The sequence below is a fragment of the Elephantulus edwardii genome, unplaced genomic scaffold, assembly GCF_000299155.1.
Source record: "Elephantulus edwardii isolate Elephantulus edwardi_28Jun2011 unplaced genomic scaffold, EleEdw1.0 scaffold00017, whole genome shotgun sequence".
Taxonomy (NCBI): Eukaryota; Metazoa; Chordata; class Mammalia; order Macroscelidea; family Macroscelididae; genus Elephantulus; species Elephantulus edwardii.
Window position 1 is genome coordinate 28,459,258 of NW_006399767.1, and position 14,782 is coordinate 28,474,039.

The following is a 14,782-nucleotide window of genomic DNA, read 5'->3' on the forward strand; positions in this document are numbered from 1 at the left end:
CCTCCCAGCTGCACAGCCCTGCCTCCCCACACAGCCCTGCCTCTCCACACATCTCTGCCTCCCAGCTGCACAGCCTCCACAGGGACTGACCCGGGCCATGTCCAGGGTGAAGCTCTCAAAGAGGGTCCAGATGTGGTTGCTGGTATAGATCTCCTTCATCTCCACTTCTGTGTCCACGTAGCAGTGGTTCACAAAGTTCACATAGGCCATTTTCACCTGTGCAGCCAGGACAACAGGTCAGAGTCACACTCAGGCTCTTCCTCACCTCATCGCCCCTCCCCACGCCTCCTCATTGTTCCATCACACTCAACCTGCACGTCCCTCTTCTTGTACCAACTTGACAGGACAGAATGGCCGCACTGCCCTGGCCCTCCTGCCCCCTTCTTCCTCCTTCTCCCCATGGCCTTTCCCTGCCCTCCAGCTGCCTCTCTCTATAGGTCTGTGCATGGATACCTCAGTGATGCAGTCCTCGTGTGTCACCACGGACACCACATCTTCCAGGGGCAGCAGGGAGGTGCACTTGATTTCAGTGTAGACGTTCTTGCCCTCGGCGCAGGCGGCCAGCAGGTCCACTAGTGAGATGTGGTACATGAGGGGGCTGTGGTCCTCCACACCATCCCGGGCGGCCTTCATCATGTCCAGCAGATGGGCCAGTGAGGCCTTGTCATTGTAGAACACGACCACATCATCACCTGCATTGGTCAGCTGCAGAGGAGAGCACAGGTCAGACGCCCTTAGCTAGCCAGGCCCTGGGCTCCCGCTCCCCCCTTACACAGTTAGGACACACCCCAGCCCTTACCAAACACTCAGGAACACCCATCCACCCCTATCTATAAATAGAGGGTTCTCTGGCCTTCAAAGTCCTTTTCAGGCCCTCTGTCATCAGGAACACAGGCCCATAAAGTGCCCCCTTCTCCCCCCTGGAAAGAAGTCCTATTTGGGCTAGTCTCAGAGGTAGCCTCCTCCAAGAAGCCCTTTCTAATCCCAGCAACAAAGCTTACTCCCTCCCTCCTCTCTGCTCCTGCAGCTGTAATTTAAATCCTCAAAGAGCATATGGCATCCTTCTTATGCTAGCGATTATATTATTCACAGTAATATAATAATAGCAAGTAATAATTAACATTGCACAGCACTTCCAGTACATAGTGTCTCATTTATTATGTTTCCAATCTCACTACAGTGTTTGTTCCTTTCTTTTCCTAACACTACACGATGCTTAAGAATATGGACATGGCTCCTTTGTCCTTTGTGCCCTCAGTTAACAAATGTTTACTGAACGCCTACTATGTGCTGGAGACTGAGGCTCAAACCAATTGCTCACACTCAACTGATTTACCCTAGGCATGCATACTCCATAGCACATAGTAGATGCTTCATGAGTTTTGATAAATGACAAATAAACATGTGCCTGACTTTCTTCTGGTCTGTTAATTGAGTTCTTCTAGGTGCTGTGCCCTGCCTAAGTTCTTGATTTGTGTTGGGCCCGTAGCCTGAGTTCTACGAGACCTGCAGCCTTAGTTTCCCTTCTGTGGCTTATACCTGTGATTCCCTCTCCAGAGTCTACCACCTGAGTTCCATCTAAAGCCTACCACCTGAGATTCCCCATGCACCTCTGTTCCCCAGGGAGCCAGTGCCTGCCTCAGCTGCACCCCCACCTCGGTCATGATCATGTCCTGGCACTTCTTGACGTATTTCCCCTCTGCCTTGATGACGGTGTGCAGGAAGTCCAGGTACTGCACGTGGCGGCCATGAGTGGCCAGCAGGTGCACAAAGTGCTGCAGAACGGGCTCGCTGATCTCGGAGCACAGCTGGTAGTTGTTCAAGAAGATGTGCTGCATGGTCTCGGCCTCCAGGAGCTGCGGGTGGGCAGTGGCACATCAGAAGGGGGTCCAGGCCCGCCCTGCCCCACCCAGGTGCCCCCATCCCTGCACCCTCACCCCCGGCGTGAGGAAGAGGTGCAGGTGTTTGTGCAGCAGGGCCTGGTTGCCGGGGTTCCCCGCGCAGAACTTCTGCAGGAACTGGTGGGTGTAGCGCAGGATCTCCATCATCTTGGCATCGCCCTAGGCACAGGGAAGAGGGTGATGGTGCTGGGAGGGACCACAGCGAGGAAGTCAAGGCCAGGGTTGGGGTCTGAGCTCAAAAAGAATGGCTAGGTCAGGGTATGGAACTGGGACAACAGAGAGGCCAAGCTTAAGGGGCTGAAGATCAGGAGTAGAGATGAGACTGGCTGAGACCTGATGAAGCTGAAGTGGAGGAGCTATGATACAATCAAAGTTAGGGTCAAGTGAAGGATAGACTAGGTCAGAGCCAAGAATCAGGATGAGGTATGCAATATAGCAAGTTCAAGACCAGGCAAGGTGACTCAGGGGGAGACATTTAAGAGTTAAAGGCTGAGAGGAGATCGGTACTTGAGTCAGGCTCCAGGGGAAGCCCGAGGATAAGTCAGGACAAGAGGTCAGGGTAAAGCTGGGAAAAGTAATCAAAAATCACTGGTCTGGAAACCCAAAATCTCTGTAAATGTTCATTAAAATTAATAAAGTTTAATAAAAATTTTAAAAAAAATCACTGGTCAGGGCAGAATGAGGCCACAGTTGTAAAGGGTCAAGGAACTGAGGCAATTAGAGCAATTAAGGTCAATGTGGGTTAAAGGCAGAAGCTGGGGTCAAGGTAAAGAATCAGGGTGAGGCGAGGGTCCAAACAAGGTCCAAAGTGGTTCAGGATGAGGAGTTAAGGTTGAAGTGATGCTAAGACTGGGTTTAGAGGTCAAGGTATATCTAGTGATTAGTCAGGGGAAAAGGTTAAAGTGAAACCAAGTTAGATTTGCATATTAGAGGTTAATGTGCAATTTAGGTCAGGTCAGAGTTCAAGACTGGCCTGGAGGTCAGAGGTCAGGCCAGGGACGACCCTAGGCAGCACCTTGTCGTAGGGGATCTGCAGCAGGTCCAGCATGACCTTGTGGGCGTCCATGTTCTTGAGCAGCCGCTGCTGCTTCTTCCGCATCTGCTCCCCGACACCACACATCTTGTTCAGCCGCTCCAGAATCTACAGGGGAGCGGGGTGAGCCAGAGCCCCTTCCTGCTTCCTTAGTCTCCCCCTCTAGCCCATTCCTTCCCAGGGCTGCTCCTGGTCCCTATCCCCACAGCCAAGTCCTGGTTCACATCAGGGGCAGCGGGAGGGGAAGGAGGCCATGGCCGCTGAATCACATCATCCCAACCAGCCAGGGAAGCACTAAAAATGCCAAATCCAGCCATGAAAATAAATAGAGCAATATGACTATGAAATGGAATTTCATTAAATTCCTGCAACTTTAAAATAATTCCATCTGGACCTCAGTAGGGTTGTTTGTAGAGCACAGGAAAAGCTGGACCATGTCTATTTTGAGGGCCAGTAGCCAGCTGAGGGGGAGACAGAAGAGACGGGCCAGCTGCAGCCTCAGGGCAAGTGGGCCACCAGCCCCACCCGGGTGCCCACGCCACTCACGCCCTTGACGATCTGGTAGTTCTCGCTGCTCTTCTCCCCGGGCTGCTGCAGGAAGCCCTCTTCATCCGTAGGCCGCTGAGGGCACAGAGAGGGTCCAGGGTCAGCCAGGCCTAGCCCGTGCAAGGAGTCCTGCCCCAGCTCCCTCCGACCCCTCTCACCTCCTTCTTGTCTTTGGCAGCACCTGCCTCCACCTCCTCACCCTTGCCGCTGCCCTTCTTGTCCACCCACAGCTCCGACTTCTCAACCATGGTCCGCAGCCGGTCCAGCTCTGACTTGATGACCTTGTAGTTCTCCACATCCTGGGCTGAGATCAGCAGCTGCACCTGAAGATCAAGGACAGGGCGGGCCAGTGAGACCAAGGTCCTCTGCCACTTAGAGAACTCCCAGCACCTCTTCTCCTCCACATCTCACTCCCAGTATCACTCTATCACCCCCTGCGCCTCTCTAAGTCAAATCCTACTCAGCAGACTACTCCTGTCATAAATCCACCATCTCCAGGAAGTCCTTCCTGATGGCCCTCGGCCTCCTACACCTGCTTCCCTAAGCCGGCACATCACCTAACCTCAGTGACTAGTTCATGTCACATGATGCTCTGACACTCACTCACTCAGACCCCAAAGGGGAAGGGCAAAAAATAATGGTATCACTGAATATTGGCTGAAAGAAGAAGCCAAACCCTGAAGAACAAGGCCTGAATCTAGATCTTGCTTTATTGATCCTCTGTTTCCTCATCTGTAAAATGGGAGTGCGTGTAATAAGCATGCTGTCAGGGGAGTTGGGAGAACCCCATGAGCTCATGCAAGTACAGGGCTCCCTGCCTGGTGCACAGTAGTTGCTGCCGTTAGGTGCCATTCTGTCAGCCCTCAGTCACAGAGAGCAAGACCACATCAGAGCCAGCACCATCCTCACTGTTGCCGCTGCACTTAAACCCCCTGCTGCAGTCACTGTGTCAACCCACAGCAGCACTTACTAATGTAGATATTACCCAGACTACGTGGCATTATAGTAACAACCAGACACCCTTAGTGAGGACTGAGTACGTGTCAGGCGTGTCTCAACGCACTTTACACAAGTGCATCCAACATAGCTGGAAAACTCCAAAGGGCTGTGCACGTCCTAATAAAACTGCTGCAGATGGTGCCACATGCTAAGCCAGGATGACAGGAGACAAAGGGGCCTAAGACTTGGTCCTCAACTTTAAGAGACTTAAGGAAAAAAAAGTTGCCATGGCGTCAATGGCTACTCCACGTGTGCCAGGGCGGAGCTGTGCTCTGCAGGGTTTGCACAGCCGACGTTCTGGAAGTAGCGCCAGGCCTTTCTTCCAAGGCACTGCTGGGTAGACTTGAACCTCTAGCCTCTTGGTTAACATCTGAGTGTGTGAACACTTGCACCACCCAGAGACTCCTGAAGGAGCTTAAAAACATCTCTTGCTCCACAGAATCAGTGCTGAATGATGGTGCCCTCATATGTTACAGATTAAAACACTGCTCCACAGGGTTCTCTGGCTATAATCTTAATCGAAGCAGATTTGGGGTCTTTTCTTCTGTGGTAGCAATGGGTGGGTTTGATCTGACAACCTTTAGGTTAGCAGTAGATAAAAAAATAACACCCACTTGTGTTACCCTAAAGTGCATCTCAAGCTCCCCAGTGCTTACCACCAGGGTCCAGGGCCAACCTAACGATGGTCTACAACAACAACACACACCCAGCAGTGGTCAGTGCAGCCCTAACAGTTGTGCAAGCCTGACCTGACCTTCCAAGGGCGAGGGTGCTCAGGCAGGAGGGCGGGGAGGTGGCACCTGCTTGAAGGTGTGCATGGCCTCCTGGCGCTGGCTGAAGTGCTTGAAGAGCAGCTGCAGCGCGCCCGAGACCAGCGGCGCGTAGTCGTGCATGGTGAGGTGGATGAGCACGCGCAGGAACATGCGGCCGCCCTCGTCGTCCACCTCCAGCATGCTGCTCGTCTTCCTGCGGGCAGAGCCGTGGGGGTCGGGGTGGGGGATGGGTGGCACGGCCCCTGCTGCCCGAGGGGCACGGGTCGGGGGACCACTGGTCTTGCCACCTATTCACAGATGTTGTATTTATTCAAAATACTGAGGTTTCCTCTGAAGTATGATGCCTTTTTAAACCATTATCTACATAAGGCCAAATGGACAACAGCTACTCTCAAACACAGACGAGAAAGGAAGGAGGCAGGGAGTTGAAGTTAACGAGAGGGAAACAGCAGAAAACACAAGAATGTTGACGCAATGTGGAGAAAGCAACCAAGGTCACGGATCTCTGTGTCTAGAAACTGTTGAATGAGAACAGGTTTTCTGGTGCCTGTTTCTCCCAAAATGGAACAGAATATGAAAATCAAAAAGAGAAAACACCCATGTTTTCTCACCAGCTTGTAAAATGCCAATACTCTGCGCACCGGCCCTTAATCCTGTCTCTCCTAGAATCCCTTGGGACTCCCCTAGAACAACCGAAGCAGGCATTCATAAGAACCGAGGGGATTCAAGGATAGAAGCCAGGTTCCTGAGCAGCAGGTGAAGAGCTACATCTATCTTTTCACCAGCCGCTACCAATCAGAACGCAGCACTGCCCTGCAAGGCTGCAAGCTGCAGTGCAGTGGGACAAGTGGGCCCGGTGACTCCACAAGCAGCAGAAATCGTGGATGTTTGCACATCACCTTAGAGCTGTTACGGAAATTGTGAAATCTCGCTTTTACATTCATCACAACTTCAAGTCACGGCACTAAGTAGGGCTGCCACTGCAGCTCATTATTTAATGTGCTAATAAAGAGGCACGTGTGTAACTGTCACTTCAAATTGGGAGAGGTTCTTTTAATATTTTGATAATTATTTCAATGGCATTTGTTTTCTTTGCATCTTTATGTGCTTTGTGAATTTTAAAAAGTAATTCTGCAGAGAGTGTCTATAGCTTCACCAGACGCCGAGGGCACACAGAGAAATGGTTAAGCCTCTCCCTGCTCCAGGCCCAGCCTGCCTAGCTGTTTAAAATCCTGGCTGGCCCCCCACTCTGGGTGTGGGGTCACCCTCTGTAGAGGAGCCTGCACATCCCACACCTTTCCTGCTGTGAACATGGGGAAGTTCTTCCAGCTATCTAACCTGAGTTCAAGCAGAAAAACAAATGCTCAAAGTGGAGAGAGGAGACTCACTGGGAACCAGGTGGCCCCTAAATACTAGACAAGAAGGGAAAAGCAGAGCACAGAGGGTGGGCCCAGCCCCAGAGCCCAGTAAAGTCTTTCTGGGGGATGACAGGGGAGGGAGGAGTCAACCTCTAACTGAGAGAAACCCAAAATCATCCTAGGAGTTGGAGTGAGTTTGCAGCCTGAGTTGGCATCATCCGCCCAGCCCCCCACACTCCCACCTCAACCCTGCCCTTACCCTACTCCAAACATGGCTTCCGCCTGCTCCCCAATGCGATCCAGGTTCATGTTGGCAGCTGTGGGAAACAAGGCGGAGAAGATGGGGGCTGGGATTGGCTCCAGGTCCAGCAGAGTAGAGAGAATAGTAGTGAGAGAACTGGGGAAAGCCCATCCTTTTCCAGGCAGTAGTTAGGGTCCAGGCCTTCTGTGGGCCCCTCTGCACCTCTCCCTACCCTGTCTCCACCCAACCTTTTCAGGGTGAAGACGCAGAACTCTGTGGACAGAAGTAACCAGGGCAGGGACTCGGTACACAGTTGGAGCTGCCATGCAGGGCAGCACCTGGGTCAGAGCTGGAGGTCAGGAGACCAGGCTCGTTCTGGGCTGGCTTAGCCTTTAGGCAAGTCCCTGCCCATCTGTGGGTCTGTTTCCCTATCTAGGAAATGGAGGGAATTACACCTGCTCTTGTCTCCATCTCCTCTCTGGGGCAATTAAATGAGACAGGAGAGAGGAAAGACAATGTCTGCAGATTTGGGGAGAAGGGGCAGGACTGGGAACTGCCTTGGGTCCTTGGTGTTCCCAGGCTCCAGGTTCCAGCCTGAGTATCCCTATCAAGTCTCAGGTCTCAAAGCCTCTATGGGGCGTCCCGAGCATGGAGAGGGCTGATGAGGGTAAGGGATGGATGGAAGCTCACTGGTGGAGTCAAAGGCAGGGGCCGTGCCGTCTGCCCCACTGTCCTGCATGGGAAACACCTCCACGAACTCCTTCTTGAAGACGGACAGCAGGTAGGAGATGCGGTAATCCAGGCGGACATTGAGGATGAACTGAGGGCGGGAAGAGGATGATGGGTGAGAACATGCGGGGGTCAGGTCAGTCCTGCTCTATGGATGAGGACACAGCCCTGGAGGAGCTCCAACTACTCTGAGGCGCAGGTGGCGATGTCCCAACATAAATGGTCAGGATTTGGGAAACATCTCAACCACGCAAGACCCTTCTCCCCAGGGATTTCAGGGCACCCTCGCCCCAGCCCCAGCCCAATGATGGGGTCGTCACCTCCTCTCAGAGTGAAGCAGACAGTCCACATCCTCAGGCCATGCCCAGTTGCTCTCCCAGACTGGACACTGACAGCATGGGAACTAAGCAAAGGCCCACCTTTGTCCTCCTACCTGCTCTGCCAGGCAGACCCCAGGGTTCCCATAAAGTGAGAGAATCTGAATACTGAGCAGGCGAGAACAGCCAATGTGGGCTAGGAGGTAAGGTCCGGGGCCTATAGTCACCTCTGGACGGTACCAACCTTATGGGCCGAGGCTCAGACCTTCCCGAATCAGAAGCTCCCTCTTCTGATTCCCCCAACCAAGCCCTGTCAGACTGAGTTCCCCTGGGAAATCACTCCCCTCATCGGTGGCCCCAAAACAAAAGCAGATCTCTGTTCTGTACCTGGGCAAGTCCTCTACTTCATCCCCCCTTTATTTTGTTTAAAATGGGGAAAATAATGCCAATCTGAACTACTTCACAGTCCATGACCCCACGTACCGTGAATCTGAGTTTGCAAGTAAGTCTGGGGTGGAGCCTGAGAATGTACAATTCTCACCAAGGATGTGAATGGGCTTAAAGCCCTAGATTATAGGGGAGCTCTGGTGGCTTAGTGGCAAGAAGGTGCACTGCAATCCCAGAGGCTCACGGTTCAAATCCACCAGATGCTCTGCCGGGGAAGGAGGGACAATCTCCTCCTGTACTAGTCAGATCTGATTTGATGGTACACACACACATACATACATACATACATACATACATACATACATACATACATACATAAAAGCCCTTATACTATATCTAAAAAGATCCCAGGAGATGCTGGGAAACACCCATCGAGAACCACTGAGCTAGACACTTATCAATACGTGGGGCAATACTTCAATCCGAAGGGGCGTACACACGCCCACCCCCCCATCTCTGCCTCCATCACCTGCCCCATCTCAACACCTCCCACCCCAGTCCTGGCCCAACCACCTGTAGAATTTCCAGGATTTTCAGCTTGGTCTCCATCACCACAATGTCTTCATTTTCCTCAAACTTGCTGCGGTCCAGGGGCTCTGCAGCACCAGCACCGGCAGGCAAGCTGGGGGCACCAAAGACAGACTGCTTGCGGCTCAGCACCATGGTGGACATCATGTGCCCCACACCCTGGATGGACCGACGGACATTCTTGCCTATAGAGCAAAGGGTGGAGGGGTTACAGAGCAGCACAGCAGGGCTGCCAGGCTGACTGTCTTTCACTTTCAGCTGCAGGGCAAACATGTGCCAAGGAAAGGCAGGGCAAACCCTGGAGGGCTTCCTGAGGGAGGTGTGCTTTAAGCCAATTCTAGGAAGTGAATGGAAAGCTCAGGAAGATTGATAAGAATTCCCATGCAGGAAACATCTAGAGCTACAGAGCACGCGGGAGCTAGAGGGACACTGTGTGGGAGGGTGAAACCCAGGTGTGGATTTCTATCTGCTTTTGTTGAATTTACGCAGCCCTGTGTGTGTCTCTGAGGCAAGGCCTCTCTCCTCCCTCTGACAGGCTGTGCCTGCCTTCCTCCCTGATGATGACCGTGGTGTTGCATCTCCCCTCACACTGTGGTCTCCCTTTCTCCCTCAGTACCTCCCCTCAGGGTAAATCTGTCCTGGACAGCAACTGCCCCCTCCCCAGCACAGTCAGGGTAGAGAGAGTGGGGCACAAGAGGCTCTGAAATGACAGCAGCCTGGCTACATAAAGGAATTGTTCAGAGGAAACTTCCAGCCCTGGGGAGAGATCAAGGAAAGCTGGCAGGGAGTGACTGTGACCTTCCTCACCGCCCGAATCCTCGTAGGCTTGCAGCATGGACGGGGGACCTTGCACACAATCGATGATGCCCAGGAGCGTGCGAGTGAGGCGCAACAGCTCGCTAAAACTGTAGAAGCCGAAGTAGATGAGATTGTGCGCCAGGCTGACCACCTGCAGAGACGGGGTGGGACTGAGGTGAGGGAGGGTGGGGAAAAGGGTGGAGCAGCAGGGGTCAGGAGACTAGAACCAGTAAGTAGCCAGAGAAGTAGGGAAGGTAGGGCTTGGGAGAATGAGGGCGGGGGTCCTGGTATGGTAGATATTTCAGCCTCTGGGTGGGCAGGGCCTCGGAGAGGGCAGGTTGCTGTACCCACAAGGGAATCCAAAATCCCAGACAAGGGCAGTCAACTGTGGAAAGGAGGCCTGTCAGAGTCCAATTCTACTAGAGATGTCATCCTCAGGGAAATACAGAATAAATGCCCCAAAGAATGGGAGGCCATCTGGGGAGGTCTAGCTCCTGCCAGGGCTTTGTGACTAGGCCCTGAGCTGATGGGGTGAGAACCTTTACTCAGGTACCCCAGCAGTGGGTACCTGTATAGTGCAGTGTCCCTGTATAGTGCTGGCTGGTACCATAAAGGAAGTAGAGTCACAGGTGCTGACCCCCGCTCAGTAAAAGATGAAGATAGAACCCCACTGGCCCCCCAAACCCTCTGGACACTTCCTAAGCCCACCTCATAGGTGAGCTTATTCTTCTCCTCATTGGCAAAGGGCACAGCCTCGCTGACCACGTTATTGAGGTAGTCCTCCACAAACTCCATGGTGCTGGCAAACTTATTCTTCTTGTCATCTCGGGAGGCGTTGAGGTTGGAATCATAGCTGAGAATGGAGATAGTGAGGCATGAGGGTCCCTGTGGTCCTCCCACCCCACCCTCTGTCCCAGCTGTGCTTCCACCCTCCCACCCCGCAACCCCCATCTCCCACCCATCTCACTCCTTGATGGTGATGGCCGTGGGGATCTCAGTCCAGAGGCGGGCAAACTTGACGGGTGTGACTAGCTCTTGAGGGTCGCGATCCACATGCACATGCAGCATCAGGTGGCAGAAGGAGGCACGCAGGTCAAAGGGTAGCATCTCGTCCGCCATGCACAGAAAGATCAGGTCAACGCCCAGCTGCTGGGAAATCTCATCTATGGCCAGGTACTGCCGGTCCAGGCACATGCGAGCAAAGAGCTTCAGCTGGTACCTGCGGGTGAGGAATCCATGAAAACACCAGCAGAGGAAAGCCGGAGGGCTCGTCTGGGTGGAAAGAGCTGCAGGAGGCATGAGGCCCACCGAAAGCTTTGAAGCTTTGCTCTACTGCACATGCTGCCCTTGGCCATTATCTCAGAGGCCTACACAACCAACCGACCGAAGGCTGTGGGGTCAGACATCCTGGGATTACACTGCAGCTCCCTCACCTGAGGCCGGATTACTTTGGTCCAGTTCCTTTGCCTCTCTGTAACTGTTTCCCCAACTCTCAATGAGGGGACTGATTTACAAACAAATAAAACAACAACTGCCATTAAGGAGACTCCGAGTTGGTGACCTGCCAGGCTTCCGAGGAGACTGTCCTTCGGAGCAGCTGGTGGATTCAGACCACCAACCTTTTAAAGGTTTAGAAAGGATCTGGTATTTAATAAGACTTTAATAAGCCTTAGTCATTATTGTTTTTAAAAAGATACATATCTGGAGATGGGTTTAGGTTTCCTCTAAACCTGCTTACTGCACTGAGCCTGGTCCTTAAGGCCACCCATTGCTATTTGGGTTACACAGTCATCCTGTACTTATCTTTCCCAGGACAAAGGAGTGCAGGCAGGGATGCCTATTTTGGGGAAGGCAGGAGCCCCATGTAACTCGGGTACACCTCACAGCTGGCAGGATTGGCAAAGGCCTGCAGAGAGGGCTCCAGGGGCACAGGCAGCAGGGGATGGGGCGGGGAAGGAGCAGGCCAGGTGGGCACCTGTAGTAGCTCAGCACGTTCTCGTCATGGGCGTTGCCGGCTCGTGCCTCCTGGGCCAGTTGCCGCACACTCTTCTCGTGGTGTTCGTTATTCTTGTCAGTCCAAGTGAGCCACACTTCCTCCTCGGAGTACTCGATGCTCAGGTACTCGTGGGACTGTGCCATCTCCTTCACAGGCCGAAGCCTGCAGACCAACACCCCGTTACACAGAGCCGGGGGCCGGGGCCAGGACACCACTCCCAGACTCCTTCCTCCAGGCCCAGGTTCACATGAGCTTAACAAGAACCAGCTCAGGCTCCCGTGCTCCCCTCCATGGGGTACCCCCTCATCATCCTGGAACCCCATCCAGACTTTGAAGCCAGAGTCCTGAGCTCCTTCTCTCCTGTCCCTCCTTCCCCACCCCATATAGTACTCTCTGTCCCATTTAGTGTCAAACACACAGCAGGCAGTGGGTGCATATGTATAAATAACAAGGGTGCTGGCACTAGCCTGAACCCCCAGATGAAGCCCAAGCTCTAAGACTGAGGGGCAAGGTGGGTGGTGCCCGGGGTGTGGGGCACTGGGCTGTGGCTCACTCGGTCTGGATGAGGATGTCGCTGTTCTTGGGGTCCAGCACACACTTGCAGATGAGCTCCTGGGTGACAGGGATGGCGATGTGGTTGGACACACACAGGTCAGACAGGTAGTCTAGGAACCTGGGGAGGTGAAAGTAAGGCCAGGGAGGAGTCAGACCTCCCTTCCCCCAGATGGTGGCACTGTCTTCCCTAAAACTTTCTGGCTGCTCCCGGAGCTAACTTCCCCCAGGATAGATACATTCTCTGCTGCCCAGGAATGGGCATCATTCTGGAGTAAGTTGGGGAGACAGGAATCCAAAGGACCAGGGTAAAGGAGGCCCAAGGACAAGGGTGATATTAAGAATAGTCAACAAGTGATTCAGCACAGGCTCTGACTGAGGCACTGGGAAAGCATGTTGGGGGTCTCCTGCTGTATCAGGAGTCAGCCCTCTTGTTTGTAGGCCAGGTCACGTTTGGAGATGTCCCAGGAGGTGCTGGAGAGACCAAGGGCTCAGGAAGGTAGCAGTTCTCCAGCAAGCACAGAAATATGTCACTCTCTTAACACACAGCACGCTGGTGGGAGGGAGAGTGGTTGTGGGGGACGGAGGCCAGCCGGGAAGGGCGAGTCAGCTGACCTGGGCTCACGGTTCTTGCGCACGAGGCTGACGAAGGTCTCCACCTCGGTCTTGGTGATGTGCTTCTCCAGGAGCTTGCGGTTGTTGTGCAGCAGGGCCGTGATCGTGTCCTCGGCCAGGATGTCGTAGCCAATCTGGGACTGCATCATCCCAAACTGCTTGGCTATGTGTTCCTGCGGAGGATGTGCTGAGGTCACAGGGAGCCACAGCTGGGACACAGAGGGCCCAGCTCTGACTCAGGACAGACTCTCAAGTCACAGAAGGGTAGAGGTCCTGGAGACAAAGCCCACACTAGCTGAATAGTGGCTTAGAGCATAGAATTATTTAACTCATGGTCTGTCTCCCTTAAAAGAGCGAAATCTCCACAAGGGTAGGGACTGAGTCTGCTGGAAAGACAGGCTGCTTAATTTGTGGGGCCCAGTGCAAAATGAAATAACAGAAGCATAATTGGGAAATCACTAAGAAATCTAAGATGGTAAGAGCAGAGTTAAACCAAACCCTTCTGATCACTGGGCCAGATCACAGCTCATTGAATGGTTCCTCACAGGTTCCCCAGTGACTAAAACTGTACCTGAGACACATACGATGTGTGACTTGGTAAAGCCTTGCTGGTTGAATGAGTGAGTCCACGTTGGGGCACCCAGGCCAGAGAGGTCACAGGCCCCGGCGGCAGCATGCTGCTCACCTGGTTCTTGCGGTAATCTTCTTGGGAATGCCGCAGCACGCGGTAGCAAAGCCGGAACATATGCTGGTAGGGGGCATTCTTCTGGTCTGACAGCTCCTCCAGCCGCACCAGGGGCCCTTCGCCACCCTTGTCTCGGAATGGGGCCTTCAAAATGCCAAAGATCTAGGGAGAGCAAGGAGGATGAGGAGGGATCCTGCACACCTAATAATCCCAGTACCTCTGACCTCCAAAATCAACCGTGCTCCAAAGCCAAGCCAGACATTCATCCCAAATTGATTCTTATACTGAGTTACTTCCAGCTCATCTACTATCCACCCTGATTCCAGGCTATATTCTCCTCATTCGTGCCAAAGCCTTCCTCCTGATTGTCCCTCACCAATTCCTCCGTAAGAGAGCACTGGTAGCTTAGTGGCAAGAAATCATGCTGCCAATACAAAGGTACACGATTCAAATCCACCAGCTGCAACAAGGGAGAAAGATGGGCAATCTCCTCCCGTGTGATTTTCTGCCTCTGAAAACTTGCTGTAGGGTGAGCTATGGGTCAGTTCCACCTCGATCGTACACAACAATTCCTCCCTAACACAAAGTCTGAACTCATCTCTGATTTAGGCCTTGCTCAGTGCCTAGGTCAAGGGCAGAGTCATAATAGCTCAGGTTTCTGCCTCTACAGGTAGGCCCTGCTGGTGTGGCCAGAGCTGAGAGATAAGACACAAGCCCAGCATCTTCAAAGAAAACATTTAATATAGTTACAAAAAACTTTTTATTTAAAAAAGCAGGAAGGTGAGTGGGTATGAAAAATGGTTTTAGAAAAGAGACCAAAGAAACTGAATAACTGAATGGAATGAAAGAAATGCTGGTTGGATCCTGGCTTGAAATCCAACAGGCCTTAAAAAGACATTTTGAGGAAGTTAAGAGAAATTTAATACAGACTGGGTATTATTGCTGATTCTCTGAGGTGTGATAATGGTATCACGGTTATGTAGGACAATATCTTTATTCCCACGTGATGCACGCTGAAAAAATGTACAGATGAAGTTTAATGGCACCCATATCTATGGGTGGGGAAGAAAGTTACATAAAGTCAAAATGATCAAATGGTAGCTAATGCTGAATTCAGGTGGTAGTCACACAATGTTCTTCTTTTGATACTCTTCTTTTGATATTTTCTTGATGTTTAAAATTTCTCATAATGAAAAGTTAGAAGGAAATATAGGTTAAAAAAGTGTTAAAAGACACAAGTTCTGGACCAGGACCTTCTAGGTTC

At 52.5% G+C, this 14,782-nt stretch overlaps 1 protein-coding gene across 1 annotated transcript in view; it reads right to left on the minus strand.

Moving 5' to 3' along the window:
* The window catches only part of ITPR3 (inositol 1,4,5-trisphosphate receptor, type 3), an 89,517-nt gene that overhangs the window by 17,258 nt on the left and 57,477 nt on the right, over positions 1–14,782 (minus strand). The window contains exons 15-32 of the mRNA XM_006882082.1: positions 13,519–13,680; positions 12,834–13,006; positions 12,220–12,339; positions 11,646–11,828; positions 10,638–10,889; positions 10,379–10,523; positions 9,680–9,821; positions 8,858–9,057; positions 7,542–7,671; positions 6,870–6,927; positions 5,280–5,445; positions 3,639–3,803; positions 3,481–3,555; positions 2,917–3,042; positions 1,938–2,060; positions 1,656–1,856; positions 454–705; positions 91–216 (exon numbers count right to left, since the gene is read on the minus strand). Of these exons, the coding sequence (XP_006882144.1) occupies positions 91–216; positions 454–705; positions 1,656–1,856; positions 1,938–2,060; positions 2,917–3,042; positions 3,481–3,555; positions 3,639–3,803; positions 5,280–5,445; positions 6,870–6,927; positions 7,542–7,671; positions 8,858–9,057; positions 9,680–9,821; positions 10,379–10,523; positions 10,638–10,889; positions 11,646–11,828; positions 12,220–12,339; positions 12,834–13,006; positions 13,519–13,680 (2,799 nt within the window). The remainder of the gene's footprint in view (positions 1–90; positions 217–453; positions 706–1,655; positions 1,857–1,937; positions 2,061–2,916; positions 3,043–3,480; positions 3,556–3,638; positions 3,804–5,279; positions 5,446–6,869; positions 6,928–7,541; positions 7,672–8,857; positions 9,058–9,679; positions 9,822–10,378; positions 10,524–10,637; positions 10,890–11,645; positions 11,829–12,219; positions 12,340–12,833; positions 13,007–13,518; positions 13,681–14,782) is intronic.